The sequence below is a fragment of the Ictalurus furcatus genome, chromosome 17, assembly GCF_023375685.1.
Source record: "Ictalurus furcatus strain D&B chromosome 17, Billie_1.0, whole genome shotgun sequence".
Lineage (NCBI taxonomy): Eukaryota > Metazoa > Chordata > Actinopteri > Siluriformes > Ictaluridae > Ictalurus > Ictalurus furcatus.
In genome coordinates, this window is record NC_071271.1 from 24,807,986 (window position 1) to 24,830,074 (window position 22,089).

Below are 22,089 nucleotides of genomic sequence, written 5' to 3' on the forward strand. Positions count from 1 at the left end.
TTTCCCTTTCATCTTCCTAATAGTTGTGTGTGTGTGTGTGTGTGTGTGTATACACAGCAAAGTCACTATATAAATAAATAAGCATTATTATTCATCTGCCTTATTTTGTCACTCTCACTAACCTTCCATCTGTGTCACTGTACATCACTCTGACTACCCTGTCATCTGCGTTACTAAATGTCACCCTCACTACGTTATCAGCATCACTGTCACTCTCACTACCCTGTCATCTGTGTCGCAGTGTGTCACAACCATCTTCACACTCCTCTTAAATGAGTGTAAACAAAAGAACTATTTAATGTTAAAGCTGCTAGGATTGTGGGTGTTGTTAGAACACACACTCTGATCTTCAGGGAAATGGCCTCTTATTATGCCTGCCTTTTTCTGTTCCATTCATTGAAATGCTTATCACGTTATTCTTGTCTGATTAATTTCTGGTTTCTCATGGCCTGTTTATTCTTCAGTTTGATTACTAAAGTGCATTCTGATGTCAAAGGCAAATTATAGATTGTCCCTCCTTTTTCCTTGTTGTTCTTCTTTCTTTTGCTTCATTCTTCTTATTTTTACTAATGGTACTCGAGTTACACTGATATTATCAATATTGGATTAATGTTGACCTGAAACACTGGGTCCAATCCAATCCAATTCAGATTTGATATCTTTTCCAATTTGATCCAATCCACTAATAACTGCAGTGGACTGTGTTCTTTACATAGCCCAGTGAGGGTCATTATTTTTATGTACAGCTCATCATCTGCTTACAGACAATAAAGCAGCAGAAACGTTTGATGAACTTTTCAAAGCGTACCAGACCACACCTTATGTTTGGCATAAGGCGTCTGAGCTCCCTTTAATTATCGTTCATCCTCTGAAACTTTACTCTTTTGAAAATGGCTCCAGCTTCTCAAAACATCTTGTGTCTGTTTTGTTCTTTCACCAGGCCTGCAATCCCAGGTACCCAGACTTTGAGCGCACCAGCACCATCTGTGCGAGCGAGGGCATCAACAACACGCTGACTCGTTACCGCTGGCTCGTGAGTGCCCCCGCAGGGCCTGACGGTGTCACCAGCCCTATGAGGGAGGTGGACTTCGATACCTTTTTCACCTCGTCCAAACGCATCACGCTGGACTCGGTGTATTTCCAGGCAGGCTCACGCGTTCAGTGCGCCGCCAGGGCTGTGAACTCCAACGGCGACGAGGGGCTTGAGCTCAGCAGCGCCATCTTCTCCGTCAGTGTGGAGGAGGGTGGGTGCAAAATAATACGCAAACATACTGCGCACACACACACTGGTCAGGATTCGAAAATGAATCCTAATAGGGAACTCCAACTAGGCTAGTGTGGGTAGAGAAATTTAAAAACCCACATCACCTGATGCTATGGAACTGCTTTCCAACAGGAAGTATTGTTTATTTTTAAAAAACGGTACGATTTTTACATAACATTCCCCAAGTTCCTTTGTGCTTGTATGTCATGTCACGCCTCACGAGGCTAATCCATTGCTAACCTTAATCTTTGCCTGTGAAACCTTGTTTTCTGCACACAGCCGTATTCGCAATGTGAGTAGTGATTCTCTTCTGAAAATCCTTTTCAGTCTACGATTAGGTCTAATCTGTGTCCGGGAATCCAGCCCAAGAAGAGGCTCGCATTGGGGAATCTCGCTGCATGTGACAGCACTGTGACCATCAATGTGGCTCTCGAATATGATCCAGTGTTGGAGTGCTCTAATATCCTGATGAACAAATTGTTCTCGACAGTCAAGCTGAACCGAATCGTTTGGCATGGCTGTATTTGCTTTTAGTTAATTGAGGGGAAGCTGATTGTCCTGTGTTACGCCAGGTATGTGCCAGCCTCGTGTGATCGGTGCTGTTGGAGCTGAGCCTTTCTCTGCCAAACTGCGCTATACCGGGCCAGACGACCCACATCACCCCAACCTTATCAAACTCACCGTCACCATGCCGCACATCGACGGTAAGCCAAATCAACCCTTTACCATATAAAACAGATTCTGATTGGTCCAAAGGTAGGGATTTTAATTTCATTTCCTAGAACATTCATGTTCCATCTAGTTCATTATCATTTTTTGTAGTACTAACGTACACACTGACTGGTACGGCAGATACTCCAAATAATCCGATTACCGTAAATAAAAAAGTGTGCGTCGTTAATATTGTGAGCTTTTCTGTAAGGTAAACTTTATTTTGCATTTTTGGAAGGAGTCTCCGTTGTCAGCACAGTCAGAGGTAAAGCTGTTACTTTAACGTTTTCTGACATGGGAAGACTTCAGGCCGGGTGATACCTCCGTAACATGACGAGCTACTTTTTTTTTTTTTGTCTTATTGACTGTGAGAGACTAAAAAAAAGAGAGGCAGGTGAGGGAACAGCTGTTTATAGCTGTTATACTGGAAGTCATAACATATCGCAGATATCCAAAACATTAAAACATAACTATAATTGGATAAAAATAAATGTAATTATTGACGAATTGCTGAGGTAGAAGAGGAGTAAAACACTTCTACCTGTGCTGCTGTTGGAAAATAAATGATAGGCCTTTTTTTTCTTCTTTTTTTTCTTTTTTTTTAAACAAATATGACTTTTTAGCTGTTGTATCTAGTGTACAGATTATAGCTGATAGCTTGTTGAGTCTGTGCTAAAGCTGTGTGTTAATTAGGACGGAATTGAATGTATAGCAAAATATTTATAAAAAGTAGGGTAAGGAATTATATATCAACTTTAAAGTACAAAGCGGCAGATGAATGTTCATATTCTAGTGGAAGTGAATAAAGGTAACTTGCTATGGTTTTGAAATAATCCTTTAATCCTGATGACATTTCGGCATTCATCTCAGGGCCTTCGTCGGTTTATCAGCTAGAGCATAAAATGCTGAATGACTTCGAATCATCTTCCTATTATAACCCAAGTCCTGTCGCCTGGCCTTACCACTCTGTGCACATTTGCAGCACTTCTGTTTCTCTTTGCCTGGTGTTTTTTTTTTCAATTGTTTCAACGAGTAAAAGATTTTGCTTAATGAGTACAACCTTGCATTCAGTTTGCTACACTGTAAAGCTGATCTTTAATTAGTATCAATTTGCATTTCTACGTCTTATAGGTATGCTCCCTGTGGTCTCCACCCGTCCTCTCTCCAACTTCGAGCTGACGCTCAGTCCGGATGGCACGCGGGTGGGAAATCATCGCTGTTCCAACCTGTTGGACTACAGCGAGGTCCGCACGCGCCACGGTTTCATCACCGCAGCTACTCGTAACCCGGAGGTCATCGGCGGCACAGCACCCTACCAGTACAGCGCTACCTTAAGGGGGGAGAGCACACTACGCTTCTACCGCAACCTTCACCTGGAGGCCTGCCTGTGGGAGTTCGTCAGTTATTACGACATGTCCGAGCTGCTTAGTGACTGTGGAGGGTCCATTGGGACAGACGGACAGGTTAGTGTTTTTTTAGCTTGTCTTTTTGCACCATGTTGTAGTTACACTTATATAAAGTAATTTATGTCCTATGTGAAATCTGGACGTGTTTCGTCGCCTGTACGATAATGTAATTTCAATAATATGTTAGAAATACGGCTCAGTGACAGAATGTAGCCTGCATTTGATGAGCGCTCCATCCAGAGGTAGAGCTTCAGGATGGATCAGGCAGGTCGGGGGCCAGAAAGTGTCAGGATCACTGGCGTCTCCATGATATCACATGTAAGAGACGATGTACAGGCATTAACACACTCGTTCACTTACAGTAGGACCAATCTACCGCCATGTTTTTGGGAGAGAACAGGGGAACTCTGAGGAAACCCATGCGAACAAGGGACCCTATGAGGTGGCAGCTGATACCTGCTGCACCACTGTGCCACCCAGTGAGAAAGCAGTTGTTATAAAAATGGCACACTGTTTGATTTCACCGGCGGTGGCATCTTCCCAGTCATCACACGAGGCCCACTGTTTGTCTTTCTCTGGCTGCGAGCAAGAATTCACCCTTGCTCATAAGTGGACTTTGGGGATGTTTTTTTTTTTTTCCTACCCTGAACTCCATTGTTTATAGCAGCATGGTGGCCCCTTAAACCGCTCTCCACACTGGATACACACATGCCTCTGCTGGCACGTCTTTTGGGCTCACCATGGAAACGGCTTCTAATTCTTCTCTCCGTAGTTAATTAATGGAGACGAGTGTCATAAAGGGATGGCTGAGTGTAAAGGCCAGGTTGCGGTATAGTAGCATAGACCTCATGGCACCGCGATTTCTGTTAGCGTGCCTCCGTCTGCTTAAGAAGTGCCACACACTACCCCTGTGCAAATGAACGGATGTGGAGCTGCTCAAGATATCACTTGGTAATCATTTTCCCCATATGCGCGTTTGCTATACTGAGATTTCAGAAGGATGCCACATGCCAATGATCACCCAAAATGTTATATTGTGTTCTTGGTGGTCTCGGAGCTCCAAATATTTGTGTTTGAAGTAGAGTACTGAAGATTTTAGTCTGAACACATCAGGTTCTTGACCATCAAGGGTTCATCAGTGCATATTCGGTAAGCTGCAAATCATGTCATATCACATATATCGCAGAGTGACCTCTGTATATACTGTACCTCTGTCCGTATTGTATAGTTCTAATGCCAGAGAGAAACATCTCATGATATATTTCATGATATCTCAATATCTGGTGATTATTGTTAATCTAGCCACATTTTTACAACATTTATCTACATTTTCGCTGTCAAATTGATCTTTGTGAAGTCGCTTTTCTTTTTCTTTTTTTAACGCCTGGTGTGTAGTTAATAAATAATCATTCCGTATCCAATTCCAATCTGGATAATGGTCCATTTTTTATAATACTTCCAAGTCAAATGCAATTATTATTCAATATATATATATATATATATGTATGTATGTGTGTGTATATGTAGAATTTTAACAACAATTGGAAGTAAATATATGGCTTTTGCTAAAACAGAATGTAGACTTGGACTAACAGGCCATCTAGTGGTGGAGAACTTACTTTACATATATACACATGGCTCTGTGCAGTCAAAGGTACAGAATAAATGCAAATCATGCATCATATAGTCAAGTCAAGTGGGTTTTTACTGTCGTTCCTCTATATAGCTATGTAGAAATGGCGTTTCTGCAGGACCATGGTGTAACAGTACAGTACACAAGACTGCATAAAGTGCAAATATATATGCAGGGTAAATACACAGAATAGAACAATAGGACGATAAATACACAGAACATGGGCTATAAAATTGTCAACTATTTTGTGGTGTAGCAGCAATATTGTCAGCAAAAACAAGTCCCGTAATAAGAAGCGAGTGCTGCAGCTTTGTAAAGTGGTGTAAAATAACAGCCATTCATAATCTGTCCTTGTTGTAGGTGCTGAACCTGGTGCAGTCGTACGTGACGTTGCGTGTGCCGCTGCACGTGTCCTACGTGTTCCACTCTCCGGTGGGTGCCGGAGGCTGGCAGCACTTTGACCTGCAGTCCGAGCTCAGACTTACCTTCGTCTACGACACAGCCATCCTGTGGAGAGACGGCATCGGCAGCCCACCCGAGGCCGAGCTACAAGGTGGAGAAAAACAAGATGTCTAAATATAGCTTTGGTGAAACTGATAGGAAGGATGCGTCTGAAGATATCTCGCTAACAAGACATGAAAGGAAATTGCCAGTCATTGATATAAACACTTCAAATTTTATGCTCAGTTAATCACACCAAATGTAAACGTCATTGTATTTTTCATTTACAGGTAAGCTTTCAACAAGAACGAAAGAATGCTTAAATCTCTCCATATCGAACCATGTGAACGGAAAGGATATAGAATAAGCCTTTTAGAGTATTATACAAAGAAAGAAAGAAAAAAACCCACGTGTTTATTTTGTGGTTGTTGTTGACGGTGGTGTTTTTCAGGAGCTCTCTATCCCACCAGCATGCGCATTAACGAACAAGGTCGCTTGGTGGTTAACTTCCGCACAGAAGCTCGCTTCAGGGGTCTGTTCGTGACGTCCCACCCTGGTGAGTAGAACATCTGCGAGATCAGATTACGTTGATTAAATTAAGAGTGTTTCATACGCATAGCAGTCTGGGTAAACACTTTGGATGTCGCTTGTTTTTCTTTCCTGTAGAAGAGGTCGATCCTGTTTTCCGAGAAACCGAAACAGAAAATATAGATTTTTTTTTTTAAACGGCGTAGAAATGTTGCGTTTACTTTTTAATTGTGCCTAGGTCTCTTCCTGTAAATATCACGCCGGGTAAGGAGTCAGTCCGCCTAAAGGTGTTTAAATCCTTGCTAGCTAAGAGTGATTTCTTCACCCAGTGAGTGTCAGGCTCAAGTCATTGGATAACTAGGTGCTATGTTCAGATTCTAATCAGATACTGGCCGTCAGATCTCAAAGCAGTTTTCACTTTCGTGAGTTATCAGACTTTGCTTGAACTCTTTACTTGTGAAATATATATATATATATATATATATATATATATACAAAAGAGAAATCTATTTCAATTCAGGAAAAGACTATAATGTCAGAACATCACCATGTGAAGGAATTTCCCAGGCTGATACACACACATATTTTCAAGACCGTGTTGTGCTTAGTTCTACATTTGCATGTAGTCATTTATCCACCATTGTTATACCAAGAGACTTACATAAACATGCCAACGGAATCTGAATTGCAAGTGTAGCTTGGAGGGGAGAAGACTCATCTCAAAGTCGGTATCACAATGGTCCGTTGGCATTCATTTACATTTAGCGAAAGAGAAGATTCCAGACTGATCTGTGAATTAAAATGAAGCGATTGTGTTATTGTGTCCGTATTCACCACGAGCCCGAATCCATTAAACCATGCAGCACTAACATGTCGATGTATCCACATTGTCTCTCTCCAGCTTCCCCTCTGACCTCCATGGTTATGTGTACCGATCACCCTGGGCTGACCTTTAACCTCAGCCTGGTGAGGAGTGAGCCCACCTACAACCAGCCCATGCAGCAGTGGACGTTTGTCTCCGACTTTGCAGTCAGTGTTTCTCTCCTCTTCCTCTCCCACAGGCGTCGAGCAGTACCACAGAGTTTCATTAATAATTAAAAATGAGCACAACATTGTCATTTATTTACTCCGCTTTCGGTATTTAAGAAATGTACAGCAGTCTGAACAATTTGTAGTTATTCTTTAATCATTATCATTTGTGTTAAAGTTATCATTCAACTTTAACACTTTTAAAGTGTGTGTGTGGGGGGGGGGGGGTTGGATTTAATTGAACTAACCGGCTTGATGAACTTGTACGAGAACATGTATTTACTTTGTAAGGATTTATCGAATAATTTAAACGTTATTTTCCGGTTGTAAATGATGCGTTCTTGAATAATAAGCATTAACGGTCATACTCTGAGTTGGCAGCATAAGTTGACGATTTGAGTTCAAAGGTTAGGTTAGTCTTTACTCTGGGAAAGTTACACGTATTTAGAGTCAGGTTATGCGAGTACTTAAGTCGATATTCCGGGTTTGTAATTCAGATTGTTAAAATGACCCGCGTGTAGTTCACGCCTCCGAGGTTTGCAGGAATTCTTCAGTATCATCAGAGACAGGGTTTTCACCGTAACATCTGGACCATCAATCGGGGATAGAAAATTAAAAATCGCTGAAGCAAATCATGTAAACTCCAACATGAATCCAAAATATTGCTGCATGAATAGTCCTAGTTGTAACGATCACACTGACCGGTGCAAATCTGGTTTATGTTTAACACTATGGCTTCTACCTTTATTATTCTAAAGTAGGGCTGTCGATCAAATTTTTAATCGAATTAATTGCATTACAATTAACGCTGATTAGTTCATCGTAATTATTCGCAATTAATTGCACATCAATTGTGGCTGAGAAATAACCCCCCAGTGTGTGTGTTTGTATTTTGATTGGCCTCTTGTCAATCTTCTAGCTAAATCTAGTTGAACCACAGTAAGTGTTGAAGGCGGAGCTTTGTGGACATGGGTGGAAATGAGGGCAGGCTCAATGAGTAAAAGAACATCATTCAAATCGTATCGAACCTCACTTATTTAACCATTTGAGATCACTTTTCCCCCCTAATGCACATTAATCGTTAAGGTTAAGGTGAGGTCGTGAAATTGTAATGCGTGCATGAATAGTAGATGAGTTTATAATGCTTTTAATTCACTGAACGGCTATCGACGCTTCCGCAATTTCCCTGTGGAATATTGATTAATGATTGTTTTAAGGCATGAATTACAACGAGACCATCTGTTTGGTTTTAGTTATATGTTAAACGACGTGTGTTTGAAATGTTCTCGCACAGGTGAGGGATTATTCCGGTACCTACACGGTGAAGGTGTTGCCCTGTACTGCCCCTCCGAGTCTGGAGTACACACTGCCTCCAGTGTGCAATCCCCGAGAGCCTGTCGCATTTGACCTCGACATCCGCTTCCAACAGGTCTTTAAACTCACTACACCGATATGATCAGAACGAACACACTTACTGACACACTTCACTCCGCCGGGAGATTTAGTTATAGTCTAGAGGAATCTATTTCAATTAGGGTTCATTCTTATAGTTAATAATGTAATAATGGAGGCTTCAGACAACAGTTTATCATGGCGACTGAACAGGTGTAGTATCTGGCTGGTTAGTTTAAGTGTTCTCTGAATTCTAAGTGGACATTCATGTTATTATATAACGCATAGTGCACTAACGTACAACGATGGAAGACAGCAGCCATTAGTCATGCATTTAATACAGAAAATTACATGGCTTCATGGTTCACGTGATTCTTAATTCCAGTTTATATTTATGAAGATAATGATGATTTTTTTTTTTTACACGTTGAGGAAGTGTTGTCTAATACAAAAAATACATCAATAATTTAAAAATCTACGACGTGGAATTGAATGCACACAGTTTTACAATTGCAGTTAAATTATATATGTGTATGTGTGTGTGCGTGCAGGTGAGTGACCCTGTAGCTGCAGAATTCAGCCTGAACACACAGATGCTGCTGCTCTCTAAGAGGACTCTGTGGTTGTCAGATGGTTCCATGGGATTCGGGCAAGAAAGCGACACTGCATTCTCTGAGGGTAAAAAAAAAAAAATTAAGTTTCGTATATCAGGGGTTCCCAAACTTTTCCAGGCATTAACATTTGACCGAGGCCGCCCTTTTACAAGATGTCTTTAAAACACATTAAAAATACAGACTTCTGAATATATCCCCCTTTTTTTTATTAATAATTACATCTTACATCTTTACATTACATTATATTAGGAATTGATTGTGTGTGTGTGTCTGTGGTTGTCTGAGAGTGAGAAAGAGAAAACATACTTTTATTTATTTTTCACACCAAATTGTTAAGGCCCCCCGGGCGCCCCCTGGAGGCCCTCAAGGGGACCGCGGCCCCCACTTTGAAAACCACTGTCTTATATCAGTGGTTTTCAAAGTAGGGGCCCCCTTGGGGGCCGCCAGGGGGCGCCCGGGGGGGCTTCAACAATTTGGTGTGAAAAATAAATTCCCACTCTCAGATAACCACACACACACACACACACACAATCAATTCCTAATGTAATGTATTGTGAAGATGTAAGATGTAATTATTAAAAAAAAAAAGGGGGATATATTCAGAAGTCTGTATTTTTAATGTGTTTTAAAGACATCTTGCAAAAGGGGGGCCTCAGTCAAATGTTAATGCCATTTGGGGGGCCTTGCCCTGGAAACGTTTGGGAAACTCTGTCTTATAACACTTCCACACGTCTAAATCCAGAGGCAAAATGGATTTTATATTTTTACGTTGTCACTCTGTACATTTTTTTGTGATTGTTGTGGCCAAAAATGCTTGCATTTTTTACTTTTTTTTTTTTTCTTTACAATTTGTGATGCAATTTGTGGATTTTCTTTTCATTTTTGAATTGGCGAAATTGTCTTTCGCAGTGATGTTTGTTGGTAAATGAGACCATTTAGCTGCATTCATGTTCGACGCACGTGAATCGAAAAGGGCTTTGGCGTTGTGATGACGTCACATGACGCGTCTTGGCCCAAATCTGCGGAAAATCTTCAGTCATTTTGAAAAGTTGCAAGCTCCTCCGAATATTGCCGACTTTGCTTGATTTTTGTTTTCATGTCTGCGATCGCGGAATCCTGAATGGACTGCGTTATAATAAAAATACACAGAACGCTATGAAGCAGCGAGAATGAAACGTGCCCTAGGTTTCATCTCCATTTGTTACATCCGTAACACGTCGTTAGTGTTAAAGGTGGATTATTTACCCTGTCATGCTTTAATTTCCCCCAGAATGCATTTGGAGGAGAAGCAAAAATAGGTAGACTAAGCACACATTGTACAATCAAAGTACTGTACATAAAAGGTTTTTTTTTTTTTTAAGTGAATGAGTGGTTAGCGGTTAAGGCTCTGGGTTAGTGATCAGAAGGTCAGGGGTTCGAGCCCCAGCACTGCCAAGCTGCCACTGTTGGGCCCTTGAGCAAGGCCCTTAACCCTCTCTCCTCCAGGGGGTGCTATATCACGTCTGACCCTGCGCTCTGACCCCAACTTCCTGACATGCTGGGGTATGCGAAGAAAAGAATTTCACTGTGCTATAATGTATATGCGACTAATAAAGACTCGTTATATTGTTTGCACTCCACTTACGCAAGTCAGTGTGCTTTTGTTTTGTTTTCCCGGTAGGTGACATCATCTACGGCCGTGTCATGGTGGATCCTGTGCAGAACCTCGGAGACTCCTTTATCTGCAACATCGAGAAGGTGTTCCTGTGTACAGGGGCAGATGGCTATGTGCCAAAGTACAACCCTGACAACTACGAGTATGGCTGTTTAGCAGATGCTGCTTCACTCCTCTACAGGTTCAAGATCATTGTAAGCATTTTTTTTTTTGCTCTATACTAATAGCATATAACCTGTTTAAATGATGACTGCATCATCATTAGCACCACAGCATTGTTTAATCCTTTAACCGGATATTTGGCAATATTCTAATTAGTACTGAGTTGTATGTTGCATGTAAACCCCTTATTCCGAAAATCCACTGAAAGGAATTGTAGATGCTTACCCGAAGGCTAGGTGTTTAGGAATGGCGACTCAGGCATACGTACAACACCCATGTAGACAGTCACCGACTACGTTTACACGCGCATCAGATTCCGATTAAGATCTGTATTCGGGTTGCAGCCATATTCCGAATACGATGTTTATATGCGTACAGGCATCGGAATATTCCTGTATACATGGTTGTTGTAAGTATGTCTGAGTTGCCATTCCTTAATACCTAGTCTACAGCTAAGCCCCCACAATCCTTTGCGAATTGAGCATCCATATATCCTATATAGATATATAGCTTATATCTCCTTTCAGTGGATTTTCTGAATAAGGTGTTTAGATGCAACAAATTTCTGATTAAACAGGCATATTCCACGGGTGGGAATCAGAATTTGCGGAATCAGAATATTGTCTTAATCTGAATCGGGGCAATTCGGAATGTGGCGTTTACATGACTCGCTACTAATTAGAATATTGCCAAATTCTGATTAATATCGGAGTATTGATGTGCATGTCAACGCAGTCACTGATTATTTTTATATAACATATCTTTATTAATATTAGTAAAATAGTCACATTGTTTATCGTAGTGAAATGCGATGGACAGCTCTGCTGATGCTTGTCCACTTGCGAAATCAAGAAGTCATTTTTCTATTTTATTTTATAGCAGCAAAAAAATCTGTGTTTGTTTACAGGACAAAGCTCAGCCAGAGACTCAGGCCAGAGCATTTGGGAGTGTTAGCTTCAATGCTCTCCTGGCTGTTGATGACCCTGAAGCTTTGTCGCTAGTGAGGCAGCCAGGCTCGGATGGCTTTAGGATGGACTCCACACCTCTGTTTCAGGTAATTGTCCGGCAGTAAGGACACCATCGTGGTCCTGTGAACCTGCAGTTAAATTAGGCACTGGTACTGCTAGAGTGTCTCAGCTGGCAGTCATGTTGTGAACCGTCACTAATTTGTGCTGTATATCTTTTTGTGTCATCATCAGATGAGTGATTTAGCTAATATTCGCTTGAACATGTTATGGTGGCGAGGGTATCGAGGGCTACAAGCAAAGAGCATCGCTGTTTAAGCGTAGCCGTGAAATATGTGCCTTTCAAACACCAACAGACTTTCTTCCTATAAACTGCGAAGGAAAAAAGGAAAGAAATTTTAATGTTTGCTAATAAGTTTTAACTTTGAGGTGTTTGTGGAGACTTAGGAGTTAGCTGTATTAGCTAACTTTAGATGTTTGTGGGAAATTAGGAGTTAGCTGTATTAGCTAACTTTAGATGTTTGTGGGAAATTAGGAGTTAGCTGTATTAGCTAACTTTACGTGTTTGTGTGGGAAGTTAGGAGTTAGCTATATTAGCTAACTTTAGGCATTTGTGTGGAAAGTTAGGAGTTAGCTGTATTAGCTAACTTTAGATGTTTGTGGGAAGTTAGGAGTTAGCTATATTAGCTAACATTAGGTGTTTGTGGGAAGTTAGGAGTTAGCTGTATTAGCTAACTTTAGGTGTTTGTGTGCAAAGTTAGGTGTTAGCTGTATTAGCTAACTTTAGGTGTTTGTGTGGGAAGTTAGGTGTTTGTGTGGGAAGTTAGGAGTTAGCTATATTAGCTAACTTTAGGCATTTGTGTGGGAAGTTAGGAGTTAGCTGTATTAGCTAACTTTAGGGTTTTGTGTGGGAAGTTAGGTGTTTGTGGGAAGTTAGGAGTTAGCTATATTAGCTAACTTTAGGTGTTTGTGTGGGAAGTTAGGAGTTAGCTGTATTAGCTAACTTTACGTGTTTGTGTGGGAAGTTAGCTGTTTGTGTGGGAAGTTAGGAGTTAGCTGTATTAGCTAACTTTAGGGTTTAGGGGAATTAGATGGTTTTTATTGCTACTCTGCTAGTAAAGTTGGTCCCAATTTGTGGCAAGTCTAATATAATGCATTAGACCATTTTGCAAACTGTATTTTTAACTGTTAGTTAAAGTTAGGTGTTTGTGGGAAGTTAGGAGTTAGCTGTATTAGCTAACTTTAGGCGTTTGTGTGGAAAGTTAGGAGTTAGCTATATTAGCTAACTTTAGGCGTTTGTGTGGGAAGTTAGGAGTTAGCTGTATTAGCTAATTAAATATTTAATGTTGGCTAACTTTTAATGTCTTTGTGCAGGAATTATTAGCAAACTAACTGGTAGTTAAACATTTACATATTAGCTAACTATTAATGTGTGTGCACATATTTCTAGTTCACTTAATTAGTTAGTTATCTAACTATGGTTGGAATTAAACATTTAAATATGAGTTATTAATAGGTGTTAGTACTTAGATATTTTAGCTAGTTGTATTTGCTAATTTAATTTTTGTGTTTTAACCATCCAGGTTTTGTGTGGAAATTTACTAGTTGGAGCTATTCGCTTATAATCGATGTATGTTTACTAATTAAACATTTTAAATAGTTAACCATTAGCATGTGCTGTAATTTACTAGTTACCTGTATTGCCTCATTAGCTAGCTCTATTAAATATTGTCTGTGCAGGGAGATACTAGTTAGCACTATTAGCTAGTTAACGAACTATGGCTGCTAATTAAACATTTAAATATTAGTTAGCATTTATGGGAATTTATGCTCAGTGTTACTAGTTAGCTGTAAAAGCTAATTAGCCAACCATCTTTAGCTAATTAAAGATTTAGCTAACCATTAATGTATTTAGTGCAAGCATTTTTAATAGTGATCTTCTGTGCTAATGTTTTCTATGTGTTCTAGGTATCTGCAGGAAGGGAGTGGTATATCCACACCATATACACCGTCCGCTCCAGAGACAACGCCAACCGAGGCATCGGAAAAAGGAGCGTGGAGTACCACCATATTACTCAGCACCACTCCTCTCGTTCCAGAAGGGCCGTTAGCAGCGTCCCAGCTCTGGCCAAGGACATCGGAGCTGAGAACGAGCGAGGAACCAACATCCTGCACGTAGCTCTGGAGCGCAGCAGCCAGCATCAACCCCGGCCCAAAGTTAACGTCCAGAGCGTAGTCGTTACCACAGGGTCCAAGCCGAAAGATACGGAGGACGATTACGTGATAATGATCGTAGGAATCCTGGTGGGTCTCGTCTTGGCTGTCATTCTCCTCGTGCTTGTGTTTTTTTTGGTGCGCTCCAGGAACGAGAAGGAGAAAATCAACGAGCCTCCTAAGGGCTCCAGAAGCACAGAGCCCATGATGACACACGCGTTTGACAGAAACGACAGCTCGGAGGTGTGACCAGATTTTGCAAACGATCATTAGAACTGTTTTGCAACTGCTTCTTATTTAAGTACTAAGAGATTTGAAGCGACGGAAAAGAGTTAGGCCCACTTGCACAATCTCAGAGACGAGTTCAGCTTAGGTCAAGTGATGCTGTGTTGAGTCTGTTATGATGAGCTTGGCACTCGGATATTGGCTCTCGTCAGGATTTCCCAATACAAAGAACTCTGGAAGCACTTTTGTTTCTGCCGTTTTAGAATTTGAAAGGAAGACTTGAAGCCAGATGCCAGTTCTATCCAAACAAGGCGCTTGTTGTGTACTATTGCTTAGACCATAGTGTTCTCTCCATCCCCTCCTCCCCAAACTTTATTTTCATTATTAGTATTATTATTATTGCATTCAAAGGTGCTACAAGCTCCCTGACCATCTGGCCTAAGGAGCTAAGCTGTATAAAGAGTGTTTTTATTCAACATCTGTAAAGAATCATTACTGTTTGTTTTCCCATGCTTTTACGATCACATTTTAGGTTTTCTATCACATTATATTATCGTGTTATATGACAGCGTTACAGGATTATTTTCATGTTTTTATTATGAACATTTCAGGATTATGTTCATTTTTATTTTTTATACAAATTTTTAGAACCTTTTCCATCATAAATACAGTACAGCAAAAACTAGTGTTTTCTCAACCTCTTCACTATGGGTTGCCTTTTGGGGGTTTTTTGTTTGTTTTTGTTGTTTTTTTTTTGCATGATTTATCAAGCATACATTCTCTGTGTAAAAACAAAACAAAACAAAAAAAACATGTATTATAATGTAAATTCATATCAGAATTTGAAAGAAGTGTGCAAACGGATTTTAGGTGGTAGTGTCTTTTATACGACTTGGTCCCTGACTGACTGCAATCATTGCTGGCATTGAACACAGTGTGGACTGTATCATGTTGACAGATCTGATTAGATTTACAGTGTGTTAATCCTTAAGACGGATGCCTTTACGTAGTCCGCTAAATGAGGTTACGTCCCAAATCTTGTTCTTACTAGAATTATAAGTAACACGGTAAGAACACTTGAAGGAACGTTCCGTTAGAGACAATTTACACAAATAATGCCTTACAAAGAAGTCACTAGAACATTATAATTAACGTCTCCTACTTAGTAGCTAGTTTACAGCATCCTAGCGAGTCGGAGCAAATAATGCTTAACATGACACGTCTATGTTACAGATAACATAGCTACTTTATTTTATTACACGATCATGTGAATCTACCATGTTCAAGATAGTGCTCTAAATGATAAATACACCGAGGTAAAGGCTAGACGGAAAAAAAAAAAAAAAAAAAAATCAGATTTATTTAATTATTTGTAAATTGATTTTGTGAATCAGTTTAATCCTTACAGTCATATTTTACGCTGTCACAAGTGGTGTATTTTGGATTTTTGAGTTCAGGGATCATATTTGGAAATTCAGTCCGACGTAGTGTAGTGTAAGTGCTGAATAATGAAGTGTGTACTATTTGGACACATTAGACAAAGACATTTTGGGTTTTAAACTCCGTGATTGTTTATGTGGAGGCTGTTCACACACAGTGACGTCAATGACGTGCTTACTATACACTATATACTTGTACTGGACTTTTGCAGTGTACTATGTCAAAGTTAGTTCCTGTCATCACTTATGTATATAAGTGATAGCTGTGAATAATAGCTATACCACTCATTTTCCCCCCACACCACGTGAGACAGAGCATTGTGGGTCATTTAAGTGCTCTCTTAGCCAACAAGACTACACCAAATGGGTACTAAAGAAGTGTCATTTAGACAGATTCTACAGTATATGTTCTAGTGTTTTGGGATGCAGACAGTGATGTTGCCTAATGTTAGCTTAAGTAAACGCTATAATTGATTAATGCTAGCGTTTGGGATACTGGATAAATCTCACAGTTTAGTGACTGTGTAGTGTTTTTGTCTTTTTTTGTTGACTAACACTGAATTCAGTGGCCATATGCCTCCTGAGTGAACTTTAAAACTAATTTCCAAACCTTTATTTTATTGTTTTGAATGACGTTTTAATCACATCTGCAATTTGGTTACCTCGAAAACATATTCCAGGTATGAAAATGTGCATTCCTATGACTATTTATTTATTATTAGGTAGTCAGCACTGAGGGCAGAAAATCTTTAGTCTCGGTTAACAGGCTCGAGCTCATACTGTACGTTTATTATTAATATTTATTCGTTTGCCAACTTATCACATAACCTTACTGAAAATGACCTCATCGGAAATTAGCGCACACTTTAGGACACGGTTCTTGTTGGGGAAAAAATAAAAATGAAAAAAAAAAAACTATGCAAATTTATGGTCTGTTTGTCGATATAGCGCTGGAGTTGGACTTATTTTGGTTTGTTTTCATGTTGCTGTCCTTTATAAAAACTGGTTGAATCAGTGACTTTTGTCCATGTACGTAGGTAATTGCGTAGAAATGTTTTTTGGGTAATGGTCCGTGTTAAATGACGATGTACTGTACGTATTCATGATTTTACGAACACTGTATTTGTTCTGTTAAAAAAAAATAATAATAAAGTGTGTTCCTTTCAATAACTTTGCCACTTATTATCAAATATGTGAGCAATGGGGGTTAAATAAACATTATATTTTGGTATTTTATGTTTTGTTTTTAAGCTAACAGAGAGTAAAGGATGCCAATGTATCTCCTATTGGTAGTCTATGCTCCATTACCTTTAAAGGATGGATATGATGGATTATAAAGATATCAATCGTATAGCATCGTTAAAGAAAAGGACTAACTCCTTGGCGCTGAGGGTGTCAGTAACCGAAAACATGCAACAATTGATAATTTATGGTTTTGTTAATAAACCTGTTTATTCTATCGATCTCCTTTTGCTACTGCTATCGAAATAGGAAAACACTATTTTTATTTATTTATTTTTTTAAACTGAACGTAAAATCTATAAAAGCGTTGGTTATATACACCTCGGACGTAATAGCTTTATCGATCTGACGCCCCAGTCCTAGCAACAAGCTTCTAAAGTCATTACGCCATTGTTTCCTTTTATATCGATCATTTAACTACATGGGGCCAAACAAAATATACTCTCTTCAGAAGTGTGCAAAGGCATGGGGCAGCATGGGTGGGAAAGGATTTCAGTCTGTCTGGGTCGTGTTTTACTGAGAAGCATGGCAGCACCTTAAAACAATGATTAACTTCTAATTGAAGTCTACTGTTTGACATGCTTCATGAGTCTTACCTTTGCACCGCGCTTGATGATAACCCTTATCTTCACTGCCAAGCCTGACCTTAAAGCCCAGATCTCATCTCTGGAGCTTGACATGATGGAATGAAGAGTAACACAGGAAGACACTTAGTTTCATCCTGTCACACTCCAAAACTGAGGTGAGGTATAGTATAGTATAGTATAGTATAGTATGGTATAGTATAGTATGGTACAGTATGGTATAGTATAGTATAGCATGGTATAGTATGGTATAGTATGGTATAGTATAGCATGGTATAGTATGGTATAGTATAGTATAGCATGGTATAGTAAGGTATAGTATAGTATGGTATAGTATGGTATAGTATAGTATAGTATAGCATGGTATAGTATAGTATGGTATAGTATAGCATGGTATAGTATGGTATAGTATGGTATAGTATGGTATAGTATAGCATGGTATAGTATAGTATGGTATAGTATAGCATGGTATAGTATGGTATAGTATAGTATAGTATGGTATAGTATGGTATAGTATAGTCTAGTATAGTATAGCATGGTATAGTATGGTATAGTATAGTATAGTATGGTATAGTATAGTATAGTATGGTATAGTATAGTATAGTATAGTATAGTATTTTATAGTATAGTATAGTATAGTATAGTATGGTATAGTATAGTATAGCATGGTATAGTATAGTATAGTATAGTATAGTATAGCATGGTATAGTATGGTATAGTATAGTATAGTACAGTATAGTATGGAATAGTATAGTATGGTATGGTATAGTGTAGTATGGTATAGTATAGTGTAGTATGGTATAGTATAGTATGGTATAATATAGTATAGTACAGTATAGTATGGAATAGTATAGTATAGTATGGTATAGTATAGCATGGTATAGTATGGTATAATATAGTATGGAATAGTATAGTATGGTATGGTACAGTATTGTGTGGCAGAAAACAGGGTAGTGTAGTATAGTGTAGTATAATTATAGTATAGTATAATAACAGTGTAGCACAGTATAGCATACTGTATTATAGTATAGCATCGTATATATAGTGTGACACAAAACAGGGTAGTATATTATAATTATAGTATAGAGTAAAAACAGTGTAGTGTAGTATAGTGTGGTATAGTATAGCATAGTATTGTATGGTATAGAAATGAGAGGCTCAGATCTCAGCTCTGGAGCGTGATGGGATGAAACAAAGTACACTACTGTGTTTGTCTTGAACTTCCTAATGCCCAGGGTCAATTTGGTGAAAGCCAGAGAATGTGTGATTGTTCCCACATTGTGTTTTATTACCAACAGCCTACTTATGTGTGTTTCCATTTTAGTGGTCGCTGTGAGCCAGAGTGAGACCGGAGCTGATGGAGACATCACACCACCCTCACCTTGAAAACAAACATGAATATGAATGTGAACTTGAACATAACAAGTCACGAGCAGCCTAGAGCTTTTATATTTGGTTTGAGTTTATTTAGTAATTGGAAGAGGTGTGATCTGAAATCCACTCACGGCAGAAATAAGGATAAAAAATAAATAAAAGAAAGCATCAAGGTCCATAAAAAAAATCACCTGTCTCCCGAGACCTCCTTCGTACAACCCCCCCACCCCCCTTCCCCCAAACTCACACACCTATAAATATTCTACAAACATAGCATTGCATAACAGTAACTACACTATTCAACAGTATAGTACATATACATATATATACATATATATATATATATATATATATATATATATATATATATATATATATATATATATATATATATATATATATATGGAAATGAGAGGCTCAGATCTCTGCTCTGGAGCGTGATGGGATGAAATTCAGTACATTAATGTGTTTGTCTTCAACTTCCTAATGCCCAAAAATCTACACTGTACTCAGGTGATCATGCCCAACAAGCACGTCATACAGGGAAATTGCTATTTTAAAATAGTTTGAAGTGTCTCAACCTATAGTGTGACTCTAATCTTCTATCAGCTGAGGCATTTGTTTACAACTTATGGCTGTGTGCAGACCAGCCCATTACTTTTGTTATAATTAAATGGTTAGTTTTTTGTCTTAATGTATTGGTTTGGGTTGGCCAATATACATATTTTTTTAAATATTCCTTAATGAATGCCAGTAATATAAATGACTATGTTTCACAAAATGTTCTCAATGGTACTCTTAGTCCATCACCTAGTGAACCAGCTTGCGCATGTGTTTTTGATAGAATGAAGGATCACTAGGACAAATCCAGTGTTATGTTTTCCACTGATTTAATTACATTTTTGAATATTTTCTTTTTCTTTTTTTTTTTTTTTCCTTTTTAAACTTTTCAAACTGATGATCCTGTGCACATAAGGAAACGTTTTCCTTAGTTTCTGAAAACCTAATCAAAACCTTTGTCTTCCCATAATTTAGACCAAGCCAAACCCGATCCTTATCGAAACCCTAACTCTAGCCCGACCCTTTTTGCTACTTATGCATGTACCAATGTACAATTCTAATGCTCTTTAGTCTTGCACTGTGATATCTGACATCTGGTTGTAGCCATTTAAATAGACTGCAACCAAATAGTAAATGGAGAGCATCTCCTGTATGTTAAAAACCTTCTAGCCGGCCATTACATTACAAAAAGAGGTATGTCAAAGAGAAAAATTTGGATTAACTTACTGTTGTTTGTTCTGTGAGATTTTTGGAGATTTCTCTACCCCCAAAACCTATTGCTCAATGGGTGTTTTGGAGGTCACAGCATTCCTCGCTTGTGTCTGGACCAAAACCAGGACAGTTTCTGGGAAGTCATGTGATTTCGTTTGAAAATAGAAAAAAAAAAAAAAAATCGATCTTTTTTATTTTTTTGTGAAGTTTAAATGATGGAGCATGATTGGTAAATGCGTCTTCAGTCACAGCAGTGGGACGTTCATGAAAAGACAGCTCTCTCAGTAAGGATTATCTAGATGCTGTAAAGACTGGAGAGTGTAACTTTGCACCACAGAGACAGAATGATCTTTCTTCTAGTTTTTGGGGCTTTTGCTCATCTTGCAGTGGAGGCACAGAAGCCGATGTGAGTACTCAAGAGGTTTTTATTTTTATTTTATTTTATTTTATCACAGCCATGCAAATCCTGATCATCATCATTAAGAGAAAAATGCAACTTTGTCATGTCTATTGCATGGAAACAATCTTGCAGCTTCGTTTTTTGTTCATGTGTTTGCACTTATGCAGATATCTCATTACCGCCCCGAATATCATTCACATCGGAGTGGAGGAGACAGTGAGTGTGCAGCTGCATGGAGCCAATAAACCTGCCCATGTCACTCTGTATTTCAAAGCTCCTTTTCAAGAGAAAAAGCTATGTGAACCAAAAATCGTGACCTTAAATGATGATAATCAACATCAAGCTGTGGTGACACTTAAGGCAAGTCCACATCATTGTTACTTGGTTGTCATATATAGTCTTTTTTATTTACGTAATATAAAGTACACTCTAGGGCGCACGGGGGCTTAGTGGTTAGCACGTTTGCCTCACACGTCCAGGGTCGGGGGTTCGATTCCCACCGGGGCCCTGTGTGTGTGTGTGTGGAGTTTGCATGTTCTCCCCGTGCTGCGGGGGTTTCCTCCGGGTACTCCGGTTTCCTCCCCCAGTCCAAAGACATGCATGGTAGGCTGATTGGCGTGTCTAAAGTGTCCGTAGTGTATGAATGGGTGTGTGAGTGTGTATGTGATTGTGCCCTGTGATGGATTGGCACCCTGTCCAGGGTGTACCCCGCCTTGTGCCCCATGCTCCCTGGGATAGGCTCCAGGTTCCAGTGACCCTGAAAAGGATAAGCGGTATAGAGGATGGATGGAATGGATGGATGGATGGATGAAAGTACACTCTAAAAATACAATATATATATATATATATATATATATATATATATATATATATATATATATAAAGAGAGGCTACGAAGGCAATGACTTGACGTTTAGAGCTATTATAATATAAGTGATAACTGTTTTATCATCCACAACTACAAATCAATAAATGTTGGCAAGGCTCGTTTTAATAAACTAATAGATTTTTTTTAAAAAAAAAAAAACAATGGTAATCTTTGAATAATTTTTGTTGTAAAAAAGAAAGAAAAACACTTTGGATGTGCTGTTGGTAATGGATTGCTCCGGCCCGTTGTTGATTATTTTCCTATAACAGCAACCCACTGTGTTTTATTCCTTATATTCTCTAATAAACATGGCTTTTTGTGCATCTGCAGGTTGATCCAGGTCAGTTTCTCAGTCTTCAAAAAAAGCCCCAAAATGGTGACCAATATGTTATTCTTGTAGCTGAGAGCAGAGATCTGTTTGAAAATAAATTAATGCTCAATATCCTTCTGTCAAGCAGAAAGGGTTATATTTTCATCCAAACAGACAAGACGATCTATAATCCCGGAGAACATGGTAAGAAATCAGAGCTTTTGGATGAAAACAGTCATCTGTATAACAGTCCGTTGTATTAATCACTGTTGTTGTTTGTTTTTATGTTTCAGTGAATTATAGAATCTTCACTCTAGATAACTACTTACTTCCGATAAACGAGCGAGTCAACGTCCAGATAT

General features: G+C 39.0%; 2 protein-coding genes and 1 long non-coding RNA gene across 3 annotated transcripts in view; 2 read left to right on the forward strand and 1 right to left on the reverse strand.

Annotated features, from left to right (window-relative positions):
* Positions 1-14,923, forward strand: part of frem2b (FRAS1 related extracellular matrix 2b) — a 103,151-nt gene extending 88,228 nt beyond the window's left edge. Inside the window, exons 14-24 of the mRNA XM_053647422.1 lie at positions 941-1,244; positions 1,837-1,968; positions 3,107-3,438; positions 5,375-5,567; positions 5,907-6,011; positions 6,885-7,012; positions 8,307-8,441; positions 8,956-9,082; positions 10,679-10,866; positions 11,742-11,888; positions 13,768-14,923. Of these exons, the coding sequence (XP_053503397.1) occupies positions 941-1,244; positions 1,837-1,968; positions 3,107-3,438; positions 5,375-5,567; positions 5,907-6,011; positions 6,885-7,012; positions 8,307-8,441; positions 8,956-9,082; positions 10,679-10,866; positions 11,742-11,888; positions 13,768-14,262 (2,286 nt within the window). The 3' untranslated portion in view covers positions 14,263-14,923. The remainder of the gene's footprint in view (positions 1-940; positions 1,245-1,836; positions 1,969-3,106; positions 3,439-5,374; positions 5,568-5,906; positions 6,012-6,884; positions 7,013-8,306; positions 8,442-8,955; positions 9,083-10,678; positions 10,867-11,741; positions 11,889-13,767) is intronic.
* On the reverse strand, positions 8,723-10,738 carry LOC128621564 (uncharacterized). The gene is made up of 2 exons (XR_008388289.1): positions 10,643-10,738; positions 8,723-9,076 (listed from the first exon to the last, which is right to left on the reverse strand). It is a non-coding gene; the product is annotated as an uncharacterized LOC128621564 (long non-coding RNA).
* Positions 14,924-20,348: 5,425 nt separating the features above from the next.
* Positions 20,349-22,089, forward strand: part of c4 (complement component 4) — a 31,257-nt gene continuing 29,516 nt past the window's right edge. The window contains exons 1-4 of the mRNA XM_053647423.1: positions 20,349-20,555; positions 20,717-20,909; positions 21,748-21,931; positions 22,021-22,089. The exon at positions 22,021-22,089 is cut by the window's right edge and continues 2 nt beyond it. Coding sequence (XP_053503398.1) covers positions 20,494-20,555; positions 20,717-20,909; positions 21,748-21,931; positions 22,021-22,089 — 508 coding nt within the window. The 5' untranslated portion in view covers positions 20,349-20,493. The remainder of the gene's footprint in view (positions 20,556-20,716; positions 20,910-21,747; positions 21,932-22,020) is intronic.